Below are 23,075 nucleotides of genomic sequence, written 5' to 3'. Positions count from 1 at the left end.
CATTTGATATTTTTTCTGCTGTAATTTTTAGTAGTTAGAACTTGATGTTAAGTAATTAAAATGTGCTTTATGACAAAAATAAATTCAGTGTAAATTTTTATATAAAGCTATAAATTATATTTTATCAGACTAATTAAAAAGTTAGAATACGTGATTTTTCGACGTTAGGGTATTTAGACATAAAATTGTCTACAGATATATAGAAACAAGCTTATACACCAAACCTTCCTCAGAATGAGCATTTATTTTGGTGCTAAGTTAGTATTACATAGAAAAATTCAAGTGGTTTGACGTAATAATTTATTAATAAATCTTAACGATCCGATCTAAGTTTCAAAAGTTTATTTTAAAATAAGTTGATATGAAACATTTGATTTGACGACTTAAATTAACTTTGAAAACATCGTTTGGTTTGATTTATTTGACAGTCTGTTTTTGAAGCACTTATAAGCATTTACTATTATAAATCAACAAGGTACAAACTGCATGTTTTGTCACTTCGGCTCTTACGATTCTCGATACTAATTTTAATTTGGCTATTTATTTTGTTAGAACTGGTGAAAGTTATTCGGATATTCATAAAAATTTACAAAATCTTACTAAAACTTAATGAAAGACTTAATAAAAACTGTTCTATGATTTTGTTATATGATTTGAATTTATGTTAAACTTGAAGAGTTACTGTTTTAAATCTTTTTGAAATTTTAAATTATGATTTTGTTTATGATGCGAATTACTTTAAACTAATTATTTTAAAACAGTATATTATTTAGTATAGTTTGTATTTAAAATATAATTATCTGCTTGCTTAAACAATAGTTTAAATATAATATTTTTAAATAATTAAACTATTTTTTTTAACAACTCTTGTTCGTACATACATATATTTATTATGTATTTAACATGAAAACACATATTTAATAATAAATGTAGAACAGAAACAACTATGTTTAAAAATCGCTTACAATGTTTCACCGACTATATCAAGTACTAAAGTAAATAAAAAGTTTATTAAGAATGAAACTTTACGGTTAAACGTACTTAAATTACTATGTACTATAACTAGTGAAAATGAAAACAACTTGGATATTCCAAAAAATTAATCATACACTATATCATTATAAACTGTTGAGCAATAAAAAAACGCTCAAAACATTTGGTCCTAGGACCTGGTGGACGAAGAAACCTTACGGTTATCGAGTTGCACACCACGGATACCTTTTGACATCGTGTCCAGGTGCACGTTTTAAATTGTAGCTTTATGTTTTGTTTGTTGTGTGTAATTGAGATTAGTATCTTTTTAATAAATTCTTTTTTTCTGTAAAAATAGTTCTTGTCTTTTTCTTTTATATGTCAAATTTATATTACTTATAAAGATTAGCTAACTCAACAGTGAAGTTAAGTAGACACCGACTGCATTCACACAATTTTTAAAATTCTCGCAATTTAGACTACCAAAAAACACTACACTTGGTAAAAACAAACACTGTCAGTAAATTTCTGAATTTACTAAAATAAGAATTGATAAAGGCAACCGAAGAAATAAACTTTTGAGAAACTTTACACGAACACTAGTGATTTATAAATGACAGTTTCAGAGAGAACTATTCAAGCGACCAAACTAAAAATAAAAAACTAGTGAGTTTTAATAAAAACGTGCTGCAAATATCCGTTATAACGGGAATTAAACAATGTTTACAAGTTACATTTCAATCTGAGTTTTATACTCAACTAAGTTCACCTGCAGGTACGTCAACCATAATCATATGAAACAATACTAAGCTTCCAAGTTATGTTTAAGCTTAAAGCACAAAAAAAAAAACTGACTTCAAAGTAATTTTGGAGGCGATTAAAACAAAGTTTTAGTTTATTTCACAAAAACTTAAATTTTATCATTAACATTTCCCATATTTTCTATAAAATAACATAAAAAGTTTTTTGTGACTATTTGTACAATGTATTTAGATTTGCATTTATTTTTTATTTTCATACTAAACTTAGTACTGAAAATCGGAAAGGTAATATTTAGTTATAGTTGCTTTTGTTTCTAACTTGTGAAAAAAAACTATATATATGTATTATTTTTCAAAAAAACAAAGGTTAAAATGAAGAGGTTTTCTCGAGTAATTTATTTTGCTCCAGTATATACCAGATTGTTATTCTGTTTATTAGCAAATTTTAACATTATTCGTTAATATCTTAATTTAGGTAGTAAGCTTTCAACCGTATATTACTTAGAGTAAAACTGAATAAATAAATGAAAAAGGAATGTGTACAAAATTGTATCTAAAATCTGTACGTATCAATTTATGTTTTGTTTTTTTATAAACTGGTATAGTATTATTTGACTTTAGAAAGTTAATGATCCAATTGTTTCAGTAAAACGTTGTGTTTATTTATTCTATGTTTATACAAATACTGACATTTTTATTAAAAACCCGGGACGTAATTTTAATTAGTAATAACACACTAGCCGTCTTTAATATATTTAAAGTTTAAAAATATTTAAAGCACTTAGTTTTTAACTAAAAAAACAAGTTTGATTACGTTCTAAAATAAACGTATCTTTGGACACAGTTTAAGATAATAATGTTTTGAATATCCAACAAACTACGTGCCATGGTGTTTAATACTAAACCAAAACTAACCGAGGTTGCAATCACGTCCGCATTTTTCTCCAACTTTATAAGCGCAATTTTCACATTCTTTGCAATCAACTGCCACCTCGTCAGCACCTGCAAGCATTGAGCAAACGATAAGTAGAATGGTTATGTAGGCAAGCTTCATTTTTCTGGTTGCTAAAACGATTTCACTTTCTGTTTTATACTAAAGTTGTTTTCCTACATGTCTAACTGGCTTAGGCTGCATTAAGTAGACCAACAGGTTTTCTGGTTTTTTTTTGCTTCTAAAAAATATAACAAATCAGATTTTGTTGCTGTTGTGGCAGCATACATCCCGTAAGGAATTTAACCTGCTTTTTTGTAAACAAACACTTCAGAGTGTTTGAAAGTTTTGGGTTCACAAAGGTTAGTTTTGGCTTAAAGCGATAAAACTTAGCACGAAAATATTTTGACATTCGACAAAATTTGAAAATTAAATCATTTTTAGTTACAGCATTGTTCTTTTTTATAACTCACACTTTAATTTTATTACGCTAAGGATAGAGCGAACACACATTAGTTTTAAATTTAAACACTAGTATATGACCTAGCTGTAGCAAAAACTTAAGGTTTTTTAGATTATAACTTGACGTTTTTTATTCTACAACATATAATATTTTAAAACTGTATAAGTTTATCGTTTCGATGAACAGCCAAATAGTATTATCATATAACATAAGCTCTGGTTTATACTTTTGTTTACCATTTAGCGCTATGTATATAGTATATCTTTGTGTGAATATTTGATATGTTTGAAAAAGTTTTTGTTTTTTTTTTAACTTTATTTTTGATACTATTGTATCTTTTATTGATTTCTACTATAAATTGACTTAATCTTAAATATTTCAAAAACGTATGAGTAATTTGTACAATATAAATTATTTAGAAAAAAGTTCTAGTCGACATCTAATTAAAGTTAATTTAGCTTCAAGCGAAAACCTATTTATGATTAAAAATTTTCAATTACGAAGTGCATTTAAAATTTTTTTAGTTAAGCAAAAATTTTAATTAAAAACGCAAAGCAAATGTTTCATCTTCTATTTAAAGTCGTTCAAATTTAAGTATACTTGAGATTAACTAAATTCTAGTTAATTGTTTAATTAAATAAACATTGATTTTAGTTTGAAAATAAAGAATTAATTTCATATGTTCGTAAAAAATACCAATTTAAAGTTTTAGCTAAATTACTTAAATTAATTAAATAACTTATTTATCACCTTAAGACAAGTTATAATATTGATACAATTCGGAGCAAAGTTAATATTAAAACCTTCATAAAGATTTAACTTATTAAGCTAAAAATGTATCTATAATCTATTAAAGCATTTTAGCGTGAAAAATAATCTTATTAAAATTACTTCAGTTATTAAATTATAACAACAAAACAAATTAAAATAATTAATGTTTGCAACTTGTCAATGGTTATTTTAATCTCGGCAATGGGATTATACTTGCTGTGTTTGTTTACGAAATTGTTTACATATGATTAATATTTTTTTTAAGAACGTAATTTTTTAGTATTTTAAGTCAAGTGTAAATCGTAGTTTAAAAAGGCAAACTACTATAAACTTACTGAACTTATTTTACTTTATTTTAAAAGAAATGTTGAAAGAATTTAGAATAATCAGCTTAGAGATAAAACTTTTAGAAAATTAGCAGTATTAGTTAAATTATGTTGTTAATTTTAATACAACTTCTGATAATCAAGTATATTTTTTAAAGTTTTTTATAATTAAGGAAGTTCTAAAGTTTTTCAAAAATCTGAACTTGATTATTAAAACTTAATTGTTATAAATATTTTTTTTTTGCGAAAGGTTTCAAGTTTTTTTCAAAAGTTTTTAAAGTAAGTTCAACCAATTATTATATTACGAAATAATCAATTTCCTAAACACGGTTAAGTACTTTAGAAATGTGAATATAAACTGAAAATATTCAAAATTGCTTTTATTTACCATTAGTTTAAACTAAAAAATATGTTAGAATAATCACTGACTTAAATTTTTTTAAATAAATAGTTTTGTTTTATACATTCAAGACAACTGAAGTAAACCACAAAAAAAGCTTTTGATCTACTTTTAGTGGTTTTTAAAGGACAAATAAACTAGTTAAATATTGATCAATTAAGCTTAAGTTTTTTTCATCGAATAAAGTTAATTTAATAGCCAAATAACTTGTTTAATACTTGACAATTAATTCGAGAAAAAAACACTATAGTTTAAGTTTTCTTTTTTGTTTTTATAAATCTTGTTTATAAAATGCGAGGAATAAATTTTAAGTTTTTTCTTCCAACTTCTAAAGCATTTTGTTTTAGTTACTAACAAAATTACACAGGAAAATTTAAAAAATTAAAAAATTAACAATAAAAACGATAGCGTAATTTTAGCATGAGTGCGATACATGTTGGTGCAAAAACTAAAGTGTTTTTCAAACAAACTAGCTAAAGCATAATATTTTTTAACAAGTAATTCCAAACAGATATAAAACTTTTTTTAAGCTTTACATGTGGTTTTTAATACGCCTAAAAGTCTCAAAATCAGCTTTATTCGAATATTTTTTCATAAAGACTATTCAGAGCAATAAATTTTGTAACGTAAAAGCATTGGACCAATTACAAAAAAGATTTAATATATTTGTTTGTGTATGTACCAAATATGGGTAAGTGTCAAAAATGGACAAAAAAACTTTTGCTCGGCGCCCATTTTTCACGAAGGCTCTTTTTTACACAAAGATACTTTTGCAAGACGTCAGTTTATCATAGGTTTAATTTCATAAATCACAAATATGTAAAATAGCTTTTTGTCGAGTTGGTACCAAAATGTATTAGTATTTTAGCACACATATTTTAAAAAACATTCTTAATAGTATCTTTTTACTGTTTTAGTGTTTTTGTGTTTAATTTTCAGTTTTAGTTAATCTTTAAAACACAACGTTGTCAATACGGAGCATACAATCGTTTATGACCTTTTTTTCAATGATAAACAGTTGCAAAAAGAAGCACACAATTTATTTACTTTCTATCAAAAAAACTAAAAAACATAAATTAGAGTTTTAACTTACAAAATATACTAAAAAACTTTAGATTTTTATACAGCTAAACTTATTTTAATATATGTATACGTGTTTTTATGAATAACTTATTTATTGTAAATATACATACTTGGATAGAAAATGAATTCACAAAAAAAAAACATTTAATATCTTTTTATGGATCAATTGAACAGTTTTTTTATAGCCACCAAAAAATAACTTCCTACTAATTAATTTTTTTAAATTTTAATTTCCTTTCAGCTGGTTTTGTTTTAACAGTTGGGATTGTCGAGCACCTTTTAAAAATGCAAATAATTAAAACATCCTTTTTTACTCAATGAAAAACTTTATAAAAGCAAACTGGTAGCTTTTTCATGTGTTTTGTTTTTAGCAGTGACAAAGTATTATTAAAATTACAAAACTATTACTTCTTTAAATGAAGTAAAAAATTTTAATAGATACGGAAAATGAGTACAACTTTAGTTTGACGAAACTGTAGTGTTAAAGTATTTTTGTTTTAAAACTTTTTATAGAGTATTTTTTTAAGAAAAGCCAGTTTTATAAACTAAATGATAATAATTTAGATTTTAAACATTATTTTCCCTGAGGTGTAAATACTTTTACACCCTGTTAAAATTAAGATTAAGCTTTTGTCATTTTGATAAACATGACAGTTTTACAAATTTAAGACTGAACAGTAATTATTTTTAAATCTTTGGCTTTTATTTTTTTTAAATAAATTTTATGTATTTTTAATTCAGTACTGTCAGTAAAAATGTTCAAATACCTCACAATTTTTAAGTTTTTAATCGTAGTGCAACAGAATAAAATACTTAGACTTGTAACAAAATGAACAAAGCAGTTTTGTTTTCATTTTTCCTCTTCACGTCCCTTGTGACGTCACAAAACTCGTTTAAATACGGATTTGAAAGTTGCCAGGTGACATGCGGCGAAATCGGACGTTCTGGTCGTCATGGAAACCTGATTCGGGGCAAGCAGGGTCCGAAGGGTGAACCCGGAGTGGCATGTGACTTAGGAGAAAATTTGAAGGAGGAGTATTCAGAGTTGAAGAGAAATATTTCGTGGTTCGTCAGCAGAATACATCGCAATAAAATGTTAAGAAGTAAGAGTATTTGTTATCAATATTTTTAGATTTTCAGTCATGTTATTTTTCTAATTATTTCAATAGTTCTAAAATAAAAATCTTCATATTTTGTTAAAAACTTTTCAGTTTAATCTAATAAACACGTGGTTGAACTTTTTTTAACACCTGAAAATTTTTAACTTTGTTACAATAAAAATTGAATATTTCGTGTTCTTGGTATGATTCTTGTAGTATGAATGAAATAAATAACAAATATAACGTATATACACTTTTAACGCTTTATCGATATTTCGAAAAAAACTTTTGCATTTTATTAACAAGTTTACTAGTTAATAAACATTTATTATGAGTTTAAAACAGTTGTTTAAATAAATCTTGACATTATACTCTGTTATTCATTTGACCGATAGTAGGCATAAAAGTACCATGCTCACTAATTAGTTAATTGCTCGCAGCTTACGTGTGCGGTTCGGGCGTTCAGAGTGCAAACATGGTGCGAGACGACCAAATACAAGCCGTGTCTTCCTTTGATGACCAAAATTTCCATCTGCCGAAATACGCGAGATTGTTCAGCGAATCGCACGGAGGATCTTGGATTGCCGGGATAGCGAAGCACAACTCTGGTCGTAAGTTTAAGATAGGGGAAATAAGTAGAATTTTTTGGTAGAATAATATATTGAGTAGCACAAACATTTTTCTTGGTTAAAACTTGCAAGACCATAGCCTAATTTCTTGTTTGTAAGCTAAGACACTTCCTTTTGTTTAACTATAAAAATTCACTTACTAGTTCTTTTGATTACAAAAACTTTAAAAAAAAATTTTATAAAGTTTACTAAAAGCAGTTGTCTTATTTTTCCTTTGGTAGTTTTAGGCTTTTAGATTTATGTTGCCTCTATGATAAGCTGTTGATGCCGAATTGTTTTTTACAGAAAAAGATAGATGGATACAAGTTGATTTTGAGTCAAACAGAACAATAACAGCTGTAGTCACACAAGGAAGGGGCACGACCAACAGCTACGTAAAATCATTCAACATTCTTTACAAAAGGCTGGAATCTGACAATTTTGAATATGTATCTGATGAGAGCGGTGAACCTAAAGTGAGTTTCTTTCTGTGTTATAGAAACTGTTAAAGTATGGGTGCCGAGTTCACAACTTTTTAAGCTTGTCTTATAAATCTAAATACGTATTTTTATCTAAGATTTTTGCTATACTAATTTTGAATTATAAATTAAGACTGTTACTTTTATTATGTTTGTTTAAAGGTTAGAATAATACTAATTGACACAAAAGTACCTTAATTTTTGAACTAAAAAAAAAGAAGTTGTTTACAAAAACTCAAGTCAAGTGGTACAGTTCTAGTCCTTTATAAAGTGATTAATGCGTTCAGTTTTAATTAATAACCTAATTTTATTTAGTTAGTTTGACTGGATCGTTTAAATGCCTTGTTGAACATCTAAAATAACTGTATATGGGTTTTGTATAAAAGTTTAAACATTTTTTTGCTTGTTTATAATCTGCTTAAAATTGCTATATTTTTTTTAGTTATATTACAATGTAAAACAAAAGACATTCAATTATCTTAATTTAATTCGCACAGATGTTTCCGGGTAATACAGACGCCAACACTCTAGTAATTAATGATTTTTCTCAACCCATCACAGCTCAAATTTTTCGCTTAAATGCGATTTCGTATCACAACCACATAGCAGTCAGATTTGACTTCCTCGAGTGCTGAATGTGGCTACAACTTTTTTCTGACATTTCCATAAGTTAAAATTGATAGCATTAGAATTTGTTAAAGTAGAATTTTTTTTAAGTGTTTTACTCATACTATTGTTTTCTTTTTAGCCGATACTCCTATTCACTTACAGGCTCAAATTTGTGTGAAAGTTCTCATACTTGGACAAAAATGCAAACTCACTGCTTAACTATGTCCACTACTATATTTATATAAATGGTTGTTTTCAATGCAATTAATATAAACATTTCATTTACGAAGTCGTCAACAATTTGTTTTTTCAGATAAATTGCTTTAATAATAAGTTTTTCGCTTAATCAAAGGCATTACAGTTATTAAATAAAGACTTCATTTTTTTAGTGTTTCCTGAATAGAAAAATTTTTTTTTCTATGTATATTTTTGTAGCTTTGCAATAAACATATGAATAAACAAGAAAAAGCTTCAAGTTTTTTTATCAGTCAAGATATTATGTGTATTTAAGTTTTTTAGATGGCTTTATTTCGATTATAAACATAAGTAAATGTTTGTTACGATATTTTTTTATTAATTATATAAAAAAGTATGCGTAAAATAACAATTTTATTTGCCTCTTATTAAAAAAATTTACTTTTCAAAACCAAACTACTTATTATTTGTTACAAAACAAAAAGAATAGAGCTAAATAGTACCTATCATACACGGAGAGATTTCAAATTATAGCAACTGCATTCAGAAGCATTGGGTATTTTGAAATTGATAATGAAATTCTAGTTTTTTGATTCCAGATAATACTTTTATCGGGGTGACTACTATCTTGTAGATGTTTCTTTAATTTTTTTAGTAAAACATAAAGTTTATGAAATGCATTTGATAGTATCAAACTACTGCAATGCTACTTTAAATTTTTTATAAAAAAAATATTTACTGTTTCGTACAATAGATAATTCTTGTTCATCAAGACTTTGTTTTAAAATGAAAAATATTTGGTTTAATTAAGAGTTTTGTACTTAATATCCAAGATCTTCTTAAGAATTAAAAATATAAGGTTAAATAGCCACCCTGTTTTGTATAAGTAGCTTTTTTTTGTAAGTAAACAAAGTTTAATATACTTAGATGTTTAAATCGTAGAAAAAACACTTTTTATAACTCTTAAGATTTTTGTTTCTAATTATTTTGGCATATCTAAGTTTTTATTAAGCGAACTTAATACTTAAAATCAATATTTGGAAACCAAAAAAAAACGTATCAATATTTCTTTTACTTATTTTCAATAAAAAAATCAACAATTATTTAACAAATGTCATTTCTCAATACAAAAGAACAAAATAAAAGAGAAAAAGTAATACCTAACGAAAGTGAAAAATAATTTAAAAATTGTATTAAAAACTGCACAGATATAAGTTAAAATGTAGTACACTTTCAAAGCTTCTGATGATGTCATATGACGTCACAATTATAATTCGTCTTTTGCCGGTTCATCATCCCAACTGAAATCGCTTAAATCGAACTCTTCCTCTTCAATCTGACCAAATAATCACATATTTAATTTGTTTATACTTTGAGTTATTACTATAAACTTGAGGTTTTGAGTAAATTTTGCTTAAATACATCAATTTTATAAGAGATAAAATTGTGAAAAATATTATCAAAGTAACACTTTGATGAACTTTGTACATATAGATATGGAAAAAAAAACTTTAAACTAATATATTTTTTTAAAAACTATCACTTACAAAAATATATTTTGTATTTTAACTTATTATGCATAATATTTTTAATCAGTTAATTTATCTTTGCATTTTCTAGCAAATATTCAATTTAATATAAATGAGCTTTCACTAATAATGTAAGCATATATTTAACGTTATAGTTCTTTGTTGTAAAATTAATTTCCAGGTAATGAAGTTATATGATAAAATTTATGTAATTTAGTCTTTTATGATAAAAAGTTAATGTAAATAATATTTTAAAACATTATCCTAGCGACTTTAAAACAACTTTGTAAAACTTCAAACTAGTTAAATAAAAACTTAACCATAACAACATATTACAACTACAAATATTACTACAACTTATATATAAGACATGATGCTATCAGTTATACTTGTTATAATATTGTTAATAATAATAATTATAAAGCAAATCATTCTATGAAACATCTGAAGTGTGATTCCGATTACCGCATAAGGTTTAATTTTATAACAAAACCATATCTTAAATAAAAATACCATTTTTCAACTATTTATAATTAAATAAATAAAACTTTATTTAACTATTAACTTTTTTTTTTGCTTTTTAACCAAAAAGTTTCAGTTAACAGAATATTTACTTTTCATCCAACATTTATAAACTAGTTGTTAAACATAGATTTTAACTATAATTAAAAGCAGCAAAGTACAGCCACTTTTATCATATGATTAATTCAGTTTTAAATTAAAATTCACAAGTAAATGAATATTTAACAAATTTATAAGTAAAACACCATTTATATTAACAACAAGAAAACACAGAAGAAACCTTAGTTTTAAACAAAACATAACAAATAACTTACACAACAATTAAATAACTATCTTGTTGAAAAAATTTAAATAGCTTACTAACATAAAAACTCAACACCAAACTTTATTACCTAAACAACCAAAATATATCAAATATATACAAAATCAAAAACTAACAGGAGCACCGTCTTCACCGTCCCACTTGTCAACGGTTTTCACTTCGGGTGAAGTCCCCTTCTGAAGAGGGAAGGTGTTCCTGGATGACTTGCCGTAAGTGAGCACCGACAGGAAAGGTTTGATTCCCTCCGCGCTGAACGAACCCATGTGCAGCGCGAACACTTCCTTGCGCAGGTTCATCGCTGCTAGCATCTGTTATGAGAAAGTTGTTTTTATTGAATTGTTTTTTTCAATTGTTATTTCAATACTTTTCGTTATCGATAAAGTTAATTTCTACTAAGAGGTATGAATAGGGAACACTTAAATTTTTACATGTTCTTTTTTTTTTTTTTATAAAAACATCATTTTTTTATTTTTTTTATATCGTAGGCGCGAATTCTTATTTAAGTAGTTTATATATTTTTCATATATTTTGTTTTAATATATTTTGATACATCACTATTCCTGCTTGTCGTGGAAAAAGTACATTAAGATTGACATCAAGTTAATTCTTTTATGATGAACTTAATTTGTAAACTTATTGTGAACTTATTTTAATTAATAAACATAACTAATTCAAAATGTCAAACGCAACATACAACAAACAATATGAACATTCACAACCAATTTTACAAATAAAACGTACGGGGTATCCGGAACCGCCCACATTCAGTGTTTTTTCCAATTTTTCCTGCCTCATGGCCGCACTCCAGGTCCATCCCCACTTTTGCTTCTTGTATTTGTCACCCAATGCGGTCAGCATCTCAATAAACTCGTTCCTCTTTGCTTTTCCTGTATATACGGTTCGTAACATTTTAGAAAAAATATTAATTTTTGCCAAAATTTTTTATAAACTCACAAGAGTTTTTAAACAGTTCGTTAACTTAAAAAACAAATAAGCACTATATTTATTTTTACTAGAATAAGTAATTTAGTTCGCCTTTACTGTAAATGCTCGTTTAAACAGTATTGCACAAAATCATACAAAATAACTTTTAAAATCTTCATAAAAACTATGTTTGAAAATTAAATAATATCAAACCATAAACTTATTTATTAGTTGAGGTGTAAAATACTACTACAAAATTCAATCGATTCATACGATTCTAACCTCCTTCATAGATATCAGGCAGGAAGGCGATGATGCAGATTCCCTTGGAGCACTTTTCATCCAACACCTCCTGATTGACCAACTCATCAACGGTGGGAGGCTCGATGTGCTCCTCGTAGTAACCGAGCGCGGTGGATGCGATGGATGAAGCGTCCCTGCCTCCCTGGTAATCAATCGGTGCCTCGTCCTTGAATCCTCTCCTGAACACCTTGATTGTGGGGTATCCCCTTACCTGAGATGATAAACAATTTTAATATTTTTGTAACGTTACCTGAGAACATAAAGAAGTTATCAATTACAAATGCTTTTATAACTTATTTTGGTCAAAAAAATTTGTAACTTTTTCTAGGAGATCTAAGTTTAATTTCAAGTAAATACATTGATTGCTGGATATCCCCGGACCTTAGAATTTAAATATTTTTAAAATTTGAGATTTAAAAAAATTATTACAATGGTTAAACGGGGTATAGATTTTTTTGTCTTACATTTAAATAATTGTATTGCAAAAAAAGCAACCAGCAACTTAATTACTTTAATTAATTTCATTCGAGTGTTTTGTAAACAACATCATTAGTACAGTTTAGTTATTGATCTAGCGACAATTTTTTTTTTACAAGTGGCATAATATCATTCTGATACCTCTGTTAAAGAACTACTAAAACTTAATAATTGTTTCTAAAACAAATCGTCTTTATTTTACTTGAAAGTTTAGATTTGTTATATTTAAATTATAGTGAGTAATTATTTATCTAGTTTCATTTCAAAATGGTCCACCATTTATATTAACTATAATTTGTATGGAAAATAAAAGTCACCTTACATATTTAAAAAACAAGTTTTAGTATCTATAATATTTTAGCTGGTTAGTCAATGTTTTACCGTACAAAGTTGCAACATAAGTTTGCATAAACAAACTAAATGCAAATTAAAAGTAAATATTTGTTTGTTGTTGCTGCATAACTTAAAATACTCTTTGCAAGTATTTTAATCATAAGTTGTATTGAAACAGAGTTTATTCAAAAACAAACTGCAAAAGTAAAACCGTTAATTATTTTTTACAAAAACATTTTTACACATTGTGAAAATACCTTGAGTTAAGTTTTTCCTATGTTATACATTTTAATTTTTTTCTAAAGTACATAATAACAAACTCCGTATTTGGAGGCCATTCTCTGGTGTTGAGTTGCATCCAAAGCACCCAATTTAACTTGTCCTTCGGATTTTTCTTTTACTTCGGTGGCTGCACGGGCCCATTCTGGTGCCAAGCTGTTGAAATAATATTGATCTTTACATAAAGTGTTTGAACAAATTGATATTTTTAGAAATTTTAGATCTTTGCATCAAATATAATCTTGAAAACTTTTCAAAAACAGAACATAAATAATTAGTTACGGATGAGTAATCAGTCTCAAGCTGTGGAAATAGAAAATTAAGTTTTAGTTTAGTAAAAAAACAAATACTTTTTTCAAAACTTGCCTATATCAAAAAATAAATACCAAAAATCAAATTTAATTGCTTTCAGCTTTTCCCTTAAATCCCTTAAAAACTTAATCAAGTACTTGAATATGAACAAACTTTTTGCAGTGTCCGCACCACGGAGCATAGAATTCAACAAGCCACGTGTCATCACCCTTCAGTACGAGCTGTTCGAAGTTGTCATCAGTAAGTGTGACCACATCGTCTGAGCTTCCTGATGATCCACCACTTGATGATCCTCCTGATGATCTCTGTGACGTTGTAATTGAGTTTAAAAACAATAACACTTATCGTTTTAAGTTTTTAATACAGTTTTTTATAGTGGTTATGCGACAATTCAAGCTCCTTAAATTCTAATTTTTAAAGGGGTCATACTTCAAAAACCAACTTAAACTTGAGTTTAAAAACAAAAATGTTCGTCAAGGTCATGATAGGATTTATGTGACGTCATAATATCATTGAGTTTAAAAACAAGGACACTTAGCATTGATTTAAGAACATAGCTAAACAACTACTATATAGACTATATGACAATTCAAACTCTTTAAAATTTATATTCATCAGGGCAATGTTAAAAATGTTAGTCTAATATTAAATAACTTAAAATGTACCAAAGTCCATCTTCTAAAAGTTAAGATGATAAAAAAGTAGCATAATTTAAAAGAGATAACTTACAATTATTAGAATTTAAAATTTTTTGCACCCACGCTGTATTTGTATGAATATTTTACTGTTAATAATAACAGACAAATACTTACACTAATTTCTAAACAAACTAAGAAGAAAAGTTTGGCAAGCATATATACATATATTAAAAAAAACATTTTTAAAACTGTTTTATAATACTTTTTTTATAAAAGAATATTTTATATTAACCTTTAAAAATATTAATTTTTTATAATTTGTTTGATATAAACACTCAAGCGTTTTTATAGCAATGGTTAATCATATAGTTAAAAAATTTACATTTATTTGCAAGTTTTTATTCAGAGTGTGCAACAATAATGAACAGAATGACTTGTTTTAACTGTTCTTTTTTTAATTAAACATAGATTTGTTCTCAAAATGAATAATAAACCTTAACATAAAAGGAAAACTGACTGATATACAAAATAAAAAGTGTTACTGTACTGTTCAGTTTATATTTTTTCACCAGTATTTCTATTCAAGTTAGATGTAAACAACCCTTAAATGTAAAAAATAATTTTGGAAAAAAATTGTTCACACGACTTTAACCTTTTGTTGGTACTATATATATTGTTTAATGCAGCATTTGGCTAATACAGAATATCAAATGCACGTCTATTCATAGGAATATTGAACAGGTTAATTTTACTTTGGTTGAGCTACCATGTAACACATTTTATATATTTTTCAATTACAACTTTAAAAATTTAGATTATGTTTTCATATTTAAAAGAACTGAATAAATTTAGACAACAACAAATAAAATTAAATATTTATTACTAATAATACAATAGATATGATAAACCAGTACAAATTAATACATAAAACTTAAGAACTATGTATTAAACTTTTAGTTTTATTACTATGTAAATAGGTCACAAAAAGTATACTACGGAAGCTTTAATGCTACAAAGCTAGTTAAGTTGTAAATGTATGAAACAAAATACCTTGCTTGAGCCACCATTAGCGCGATCTTGGACCATTTGTTGAAGAGCTTGCATGGCGTGCTGTGTGATTGCATCTGCTGACCTGGCTCCTGAGATAATATATGTACTTGAAACGTTTGCATTCATATGTATAATGAGAGTGCTTGAGATAATAAGAGTGCTTAAAACGTTTGATAAAACTAAATGTGTATTTTAATTTTTAATCTGATTAATTTTATAGTTAAGTTTATTGAGTGTAAAATTTATTTTTATTAGAATAATAATAGAGCATGGTATATGCAAAGTTTATATTAAATTTGTACTATATGCAAAGTTTATGTTAACTTTTTGCTATATGCAAAGTTCGTTAACTTTTTACTATACTATGAAAAAACTTTATGAGAAACTTTTATTTTATTACATAAAATAAACTTGAAAAAAAGTTTTAATGTGATAAAATTTTAATGATATCATGCTTAGTATAAATTTAAAAAAAAAATTGTTTTTATTAAAAAAAACTCAAATTTTTAACATATGACAAAACAGATTGATTTAAGTTGAAAGTCGAAAAACTTTTGGACTTATCAGTATTTTAAATTGTTTAAAGTTAGTAGGTTTAATAATTTACAATAACAAAAATCAATATTCAAATCTTTATTGTCAGTTTTCAAAAAAAAAAACATAAAATGTTTAGTTCTTTCTTGTTTTGTGTGAGTTTAAAATTTATTTATATTATCAGAACTAGTTCGTTTGAAGTAAAACTATATCAAAAATATAAATCAGGCATAGTATTATATTTGGCATATATAATTATTAGAAATTCAACTTATTCATAAGCACACTTAAATCAAAAAAAGCTTCTGCAAATTCATTTAATTAGCTACTAGTTTTCAAAGCAACTAAAATAATTCTACACTACAAAAAATACTTTAATTATTAAAAACTTATTTTAAACATAATTTTTCGATATTTCAATACACAATTTACATCAATATAACTATGCTTCCGATTGTAACTCACCTTGATAATCGGCGGGTTTTGATTTATCGTAACCGAAAACCTTGATGGTGGGGAAACCTCTGACGCCGTATGGCTGACCCACGTGGCCATGGGCGTCCATATCAACTGCTGCTACGTTTGCTATTCCCTGTTACATTGCTATTTTGTTACAATACATAAAATTAATACAACTATGATGAAACTTTACAACAGTCATAATTGTTATCTGTGTTATTGAAATAGAATTTTATCAAGAATAATACTTATATCTAGAGTAAGATGTTCATTTAAAAATGTGATGATGTTTTGTCACTATGTCACTTTACTAATTGTTGTAAGGTTGAAGTAAAATTATTCTTATGACTATGTATAATTGCTATGTGATTGTTTGCTAGTCGTCAATTTGTGTTAAACATTAGCATATGTTTTGAACTTTTCAGTATTGAAGATGATATAAATGTTTCACATAATTGATATGTTTGCTCTTATTTTTTTGAATTTGCTGTTTGTTTTAAGTAATATAAAAACGACTATGATGAAACTAACTTTTTTAAAGTATGTTAGCTTTTTTTAAATAGCAACTATAATTATGTTTTGTTAATAATTAATGTTACAGAGTATATGTAAAACTAAATAATTCAAAAAGTATAATGATTACAGTTAAATGAAGCTTAAACTATATTTATAAGCAAGTAATGATTAAACTGAAAGATATATTTGTTATACAAGCCAAGGTTAAGGGCATAGGAGAGTTAAACACTTTTTTCACAATTTGTTCTTATTCTATTGAGTTTAAACTAAGCAACAAATTACTTTTACAGAATTTAAACCCAAAATTAATTTTAAGATATAGACGGTCAAAGTCTGAGAACACAATAGGTTCCTTATGGGAAGCAGAAACTTAAACAGCAAATATCTAGAAAGTACTAATAATTTATCTCCTCTTACGTTTTTGAGATAACTACCTTAAACTTTCAGGAAATTTTCCTTGCAATATTTAGAAATTTCTGCGGAACAAAAGTTAAAAATAAAAATTTTATGACAATTTTTTTTTTTCTATTCTTTCCACCACAATTTTCTAAATAATGCAAGGAACATTTCCTTAAAGTTTGAGGTAGTTATCTAAAAAAAAATAGAAGATAAATTTTTAGTGAAAAATTCTTTTTTTTGTTTTAATTTTCGCCTCCCATAGGGACCTATTGTTGCCTCCGACTTTGACCTACCATATGTCAAAAATTATTATGAAGTTTTAAGTTCTGTAAAAAGCATCTTGTAGCTTAGTTAAAACTATATGAGATAAGACTAAATTGCAAAAAAGGAGAATACCCCCCTATGCCCTTAACCTTTGCTTGTTTAATAAATTTATCATCCTGTTTGGGCATTATTTGCTTATAAATATAAATATTATAGTATACCCCCCCCCCTAAGCCTTTAATTAAAAGTCATGATATTTAGTAAACATTGCACTTTTTTTGGTAAAATGTTGTTATTACAGATTAGTATAAATTTTGTACAAACAAACTATGATTTAAATATTGAAACAACACTATTTTAACTATTTCAACTTAATTTATTTTAAAAGTTACTTTTCATACAGTTACTAAATAAGTTGAAAAAATGTGAAATATAAGCTCATCAAGACTTGTATACTATATAAAATCAAATTATGATATAATAGTATGAAAATTTCTAGATGACTTTCTTGAAATCTACTTTTTTTTTTTGCTGATATAGCTTTAAAATTTTGAAAATAAGACTAATTGATTTAACCCTAGTATAACATAACAAATGGACATATTTAAAAAAATTATTAAGTATATAAATCTTTTGGAAAAAATAGGAAATACAATAAAGTACTAACCCTTCTACTTAAAAAACATTTTTCAAATACTTGAATAACAAAGCACAATAAATATATAAAACACTCCTACAAACGAACTACTTCAAACAGTTTTAGCTAACGGACAAACAAAACAGAGAAACCAAAATACAAACACCAATGGAAAATGAAAAACCTATAACTGTCTACTTCACAGCAAAAGTTTACCTTTATAACGCTTAGGTTTTTTCTTATTGTTTTGAAAAGTCAAAATTATTCCAGGCTTTTTTACTTTGTACTTTTTAGCCAACTTTTTTTTCTTGTCAAAATTGATATAGGCTATTTTAGTTACACCCTTTAATATAGAATAAAATCTTTAAAACATAATCAAAAATACAAATTGATAACACATTCTATTGTAAAAATATACTTTGTTTTCTTATTTTCAAAGCTAAGTTTTAGAAAATTAAAAAAAGTTGGGTTTCTTTATGAATAGGTTAAAAATAAAACTTAGTGGACATATGTCTTTGCAAATGTTATTTGAAAATTATGCATTATGAAAAAAATTATGTAGTATATAAATTATGTGAATTCTTTATAACATAAGGAATTATTAAAGTTTTTTCAAATGATAAAAAATAGTGAAAACTAATTCAATTTAAAAAGTTATTTTGGTATTTATTAGTAAAATTTAAGCAAATATCAAAACGAATGATAGTCTTCAATAATACTATTTAGAAAAAGTGGAGTTTTTAGTAAAAACTTAGATTATAAAAAATATTTAATTTTTAGATCAGTTGATGTACGCTTCTTGTTATTTTATTTTTATTTTAAATAAAATTAATTAACTTTACAAAAACTTTAAATTTAGCTGCAAATTTAAGAATAAATCGAATAAAAGCGCAACAGTTATTTGAATGACTTAATGAATAAAATGAATACATAATAAATTTAGACACTTATGCATATAAATAAAAGTTAAAATGACTAAACATCATATATTTCATATTGCTCTCTAAAACATCTTTAAAAAAGTAAACAAACCTTAAGATTTTTTGCAGCTTTTTTCCATTCTGGTTCCAACCTTTGACAATGGCCACACCAAGGCGCATAAAATTCAACTAACCTAAAAAATGATAAATATTACTAACACACTTGTAAAATTACTTATTACATAATTAATACTACATAAAACATAATGGTTAGTAACTAAATGGCAAAATAACAAAACATTTATTTTTATACTTATTCATTGATATTTTAATTTCTGTATAGGTAAAATTATACATTTTTATGTTAAGTACAAAAAGTATATTTTAAATAATAAATAAAATAAGTTTTTCAAATAATACCTTAAATGTTGCTTTTGAGGTAACTACCAATAAGTTTTGTCAAATTTATAAATGAACAAAAAATGGACTTTTATTTTTAGTCACAAAACTTTTTTTATGTTTTAATCTGCTTGTTTTTTTTTATCTAAAAATTTCAAGAAACATTTCCTGGAAGTTTTAGTTCTCAAATTTAAGGTTAAAAAAGTTTAGTTACATTTTTTGTTTGTGAGAAAACTGATGATGAAAAGTTTGTATTCTGTAGGTCTGTATTGTAAAATTTTAACAAAAATGAGCATACATAAAAAGATAATTAGAATTTCATACTTTATTATAATAACAGGGCAACTTTCAGCCCAAATCAGCTATAAATGTTTTGGCTCAAAATTTAATCATGTACAAAATAACAACACTCAAGTTAGCACCATCCATCTTATATTCTATACAGACTGACTTATTGTAGTTCATACTGTTAAAGCTTTAATTTATCAGTTAAGGCCATAGGGGGGTCCACCTTGATATTAAGAAGTTGATCTTATTTTGAAAAGTTTTATCTGAGCTATCAGAAATATTTAATTGCTTAAAAATATTAAAAGTAGCTTTTAAGAAATAAGACTTCAAGGTCCATGAGCTCAATAAGTACCTAATAGAATGCAAACCAAAATGCAAAAAAAGACTATTTAACTAAAATCTACCTCCTCCTTCATTTTTTAATCAAACTCCTTCAAATTTTCACAGAAAGTCTACTACTATTATAAAAACTGATTGAATTAAGGAACTTTTTTAATTAATAAATATAAAAACTTCATTCAAAAATTAAATTTTTTTTTTACTATAAAGTTTTATCTTATAATGTTTAAATTTGCAACATTGAAAGTCTTTTAAGCTATAATAGCAAATTTTTCGGAGAGTTTAAGGACTCTAGTCTAAAGAATGAAAGAGATGATAGATTTAAAGTGATTTTTTAAGTTACCAAAAAAATTAAACCTGAAAAATTTGCTGATCATTTGTTTGTATCTGAAACTTTTTTTCAAAAATCACAATATCTCAAAAGTTAATTAGAACCTTAAAAACTAGCTTATTTAAGTTTTCATTTAAGAGTCAATGATATTTTTTGTACAAAATTATAGACACACCCTATGGTCTTTACAGAAGATAATTGTTTTTAATTGTTAATTAATAAAACTGAAATAAATTCAAAATTAGAACACATTGTTAATACAATTAAAAAACTTTTGCTATGTGAAAAAACTGAAAATTAAAACAAACCATAATTCATCACTGTTGATAACTTGGTTCATAGATGTAAGTTCCACCACTGCATCGTCTGATGAGTAGCCAGCTGACACTAAACTGGCTGTGCCAACTAACAGACCTAACAAGAATTTATTTTTTTGAAATTTACATATTTAACAGCTTAAATTATTATACAATTCAAAATATAAAATAAAAATTTCAAGTTGTTTAAAAAAAATTCGTTTATAATTTTAGTTCTTTCAGACAAAAAAGTATATAATCAGTAAATAATTTTTAAAGTAATTTTTTTTAGTTATATTTGAAATTCCAATACATATGAATTTTTAAAAAGCAACTTCTAATCATAATAGAGTATTGCTACTTATCTAAAGTAGCCACTAACAACTTTGTTAGATTAAATTTTTTATAATATACAAAATTTAACAACTTTTATACTACATAAATTGTATTTAAAATCTTACACTAAGAAAACTTTTATATTAATCTTTGGAACTAAAAACATATCATTTTTATTCAATAATATTTTTTCAACTATAAGCTCTAAACTAAGTTTTGTATGTTAGTTGCCATTTAATAGTAATACTAAGTAAAACATAAAACCGAAGTAGAACACATTCAAGTAACTTACCTAACAATAATAGGCAGTTCATTATTTCCCTTTAAAACCTTACTTTATTTAAAATTTTGATTCTGAAAAAATATTCAACGTTTAAACTTAAATAGATTATATATCATTTAAATACATTTTATATATAATAAATATCTGAAGAAATATTTACTAAATATATGTAGTTTAAACAAAAAAATATTTTATTTATTTTCTTAACATAATTTCCACTTACTACTTTTAACAGTAAAAAACATCAATCTCAAATTATACCCCTTGCAACAAAGTAACAACTTTTAACTTTTTCTATTTAAACTCCGAGTCCCTTCAATGTACAAACACTGAACTGAAGCAGTCTGAAACTGTAAAAAGTAATTCTTTATAAAAAAATTGTACCTTTAACCTGACCAGATTCATAGTTTTATAATATTTTTAACAAGTACCTACAAAAATTGTTGAAAGAAATATCAAATACAATTCCTGCTACCTTAAGGTTCAAACAGGAATTTTGATAATAAAATTGTTCTTAACTCGTAGTTGTATGCATGTTTACATATTTCTTGTAACTTCACTTACATCAACCAGGCATTACTTTTTCTGTAATTAAAATACTACAATAACTTGTTTAATATCTGTGCAATAAAGAAACTAGATTGTTTAGTATTACAGGGGGAATAAAATTGATGTTTTTTACTTAGTAAAAGTAATAAAAATGTGTCCAATTGCTTATAAAAACCTAATAATTATTGTCAAAAAAAAATGTTTTATCTATATCGATATTTTTCCAAGTTGATTTTGAAATTTTCTCAAAAAATAAAAATGTGAGGGCACATTTTTAAATTTGAAATATTTCGCCTTTAAAAATATTGATTTCCTATATATTAATAAATTTTTATTCACTAATGTCTAATCTAAAATAACTCAACTTCTGCTAACAAGAAGATTTTTTGTTGTCAAAAGTAAGACTTATGATTATCTATGGTCTTAAAGATTATAGTAGTTATTAAAAACAAATATCAAATTTCAGGATTTTATGAAAAGCTTTAACTAACTTAAACTTTTTCTTAGTTAAATAAATTATATACAAACAATTTCCTTCAAAAATTTACATTCAGTATCATACAACAGTTTTACAATTTATTACCTAGAAAAAATTATTACAATAAATCTATTTATTCTACTATCTTAAAGTTTACTGGAAGTAAATTTTATACACAAGAACAAATATTACTACATTTTGCTATGATTGCAGCATACGTGTATTTATGTTCAAATTTAGCCTCTAGTGTGTGTTGTAAATCTTTATGAATATTTGTGTCTAATTCTGATTGGTCAGCTTAAACTAAACAATGAAATAAAAAGACATTTTAGTTACACGTGTTACTACAGATACAATGGCTTCGAAAATACTAGAAAATGTATGTAAATGTTAAAAATTCAATCTATAATATTACAACTACATATTTTTTATGATTAATAAGAGTAGTTATATAAATCGAAAAAAACAAAAAAAAAAATTTGTTTAGCATTGTAAAAAATAAAAATTAATATTACTTTCTTTTCAGCTTAAATATTTTATGTTAAAACTTAACTAGTGGTAAAAAAATTGGTCTAAGAGTTATGCTAACTTTTGTACACTTTTTATTGACAATAAACTTTATGATACAAAAACATTTTGAAAATTTTAGAAAAAGTTTTT

General features: G+C 25.5%; 2 protein-coding genes across 4 annotated transcripts; one reads left to right on the top strand and one right to left on the bottom strand.

Moving 5' to 3' along the window:
* Positions 1-6,528: 6,528 nt before the first annotated feature.
* Positions 6,529-8,965, top strand: LOC145835883 (lactadherin-like). 2 transcript variants are annotated; one of them, XM_082943633.1, is made up of 4 exons: positions 6,529-6,810; positions 7,248-7,415; positions 7,722-7,891; positions 8,392-8,965. In XM_082943633.1, the coding sequence occupies exons 1-4, from the start codon at positions 6,537-6,539 to the stop codon at positions 8,527-8,529; spliced, it is 750 nt and encodes a 249-aa protein (XP_082799759.1). In that variant the 5' UTR covers positions 6,529-6,536; the 3' UTR covers positions 8,530-8,965. The 2 variants fall into 2 exon arrangements, with proteins under 2 accessions (XP_082799759.1, XP_082799758.1); XM_082943632.1 differs by having other exon boundaries at positions 7,248-7,418.
* Positions 8,966-9,755: 790 nt separating this feature from the next.
* LOC145836114 (protein disulfide-isomerase A6-like) lies at positions 9,756-21,471 on the bottom strand. Of its 2 annotated transcripts, none has more exons than XM_082943922.1 (11): positions 21,398-21,471; positions 20,782-20,887; positions 19,229-19,310; positions 18,413-18,539; positions 15,388-15,476; positions 13,853-14,004; positions 13,429-13,543; positions 12,278-12,509; positions 11,813-11,958; positions 11,188-11,379; positions 9,756-10,034 (listed from the first exon to the last, which is right to left on the bottom strand). In XM_082943922.1, the coding sequence occupies exons 1-11, from the start codon at positions 21,417-21,419 to the stop codon at positions 9,966-9,968; spliced, it is 1,332 nt and encodes a 443-aa protein (XP_082800048.1). In that variant the 5' UTR covers positions 21,420-21,471; the 3' UTR covers positions 9,756-9,965. The 2 variants fall into 2 exon arrangements, with proteins under 2 accessions (XP_082800048.1, XP_082800047.1); XM_082943921.1 differs by lacking the exon at positions 18,413-18,539 and adding an exon at positions 16,387-16,513.
* Positions 21,472-23,075: the final 1,604 nt, after the last annotated feature.

This window comes from Thalia democratica, chromosome 5 (assembly GCF_965202585.1).
Source record: "Thalia democratica chromosome 5, ktThaDemo2.hap1.1, whole genome shotgun sequence".
Taxonomy (NCBI): Eukaryota; Metazoa; Chordata; class Thaliacea; order Salpida; family Salpidae; genus Thalia; species Thalia democratica.
The sequence above is the reverse complement of the archived record's forward strand: the minus strand, read 5'-3'. Positions and strand labels throughout refer to the sequence as shown.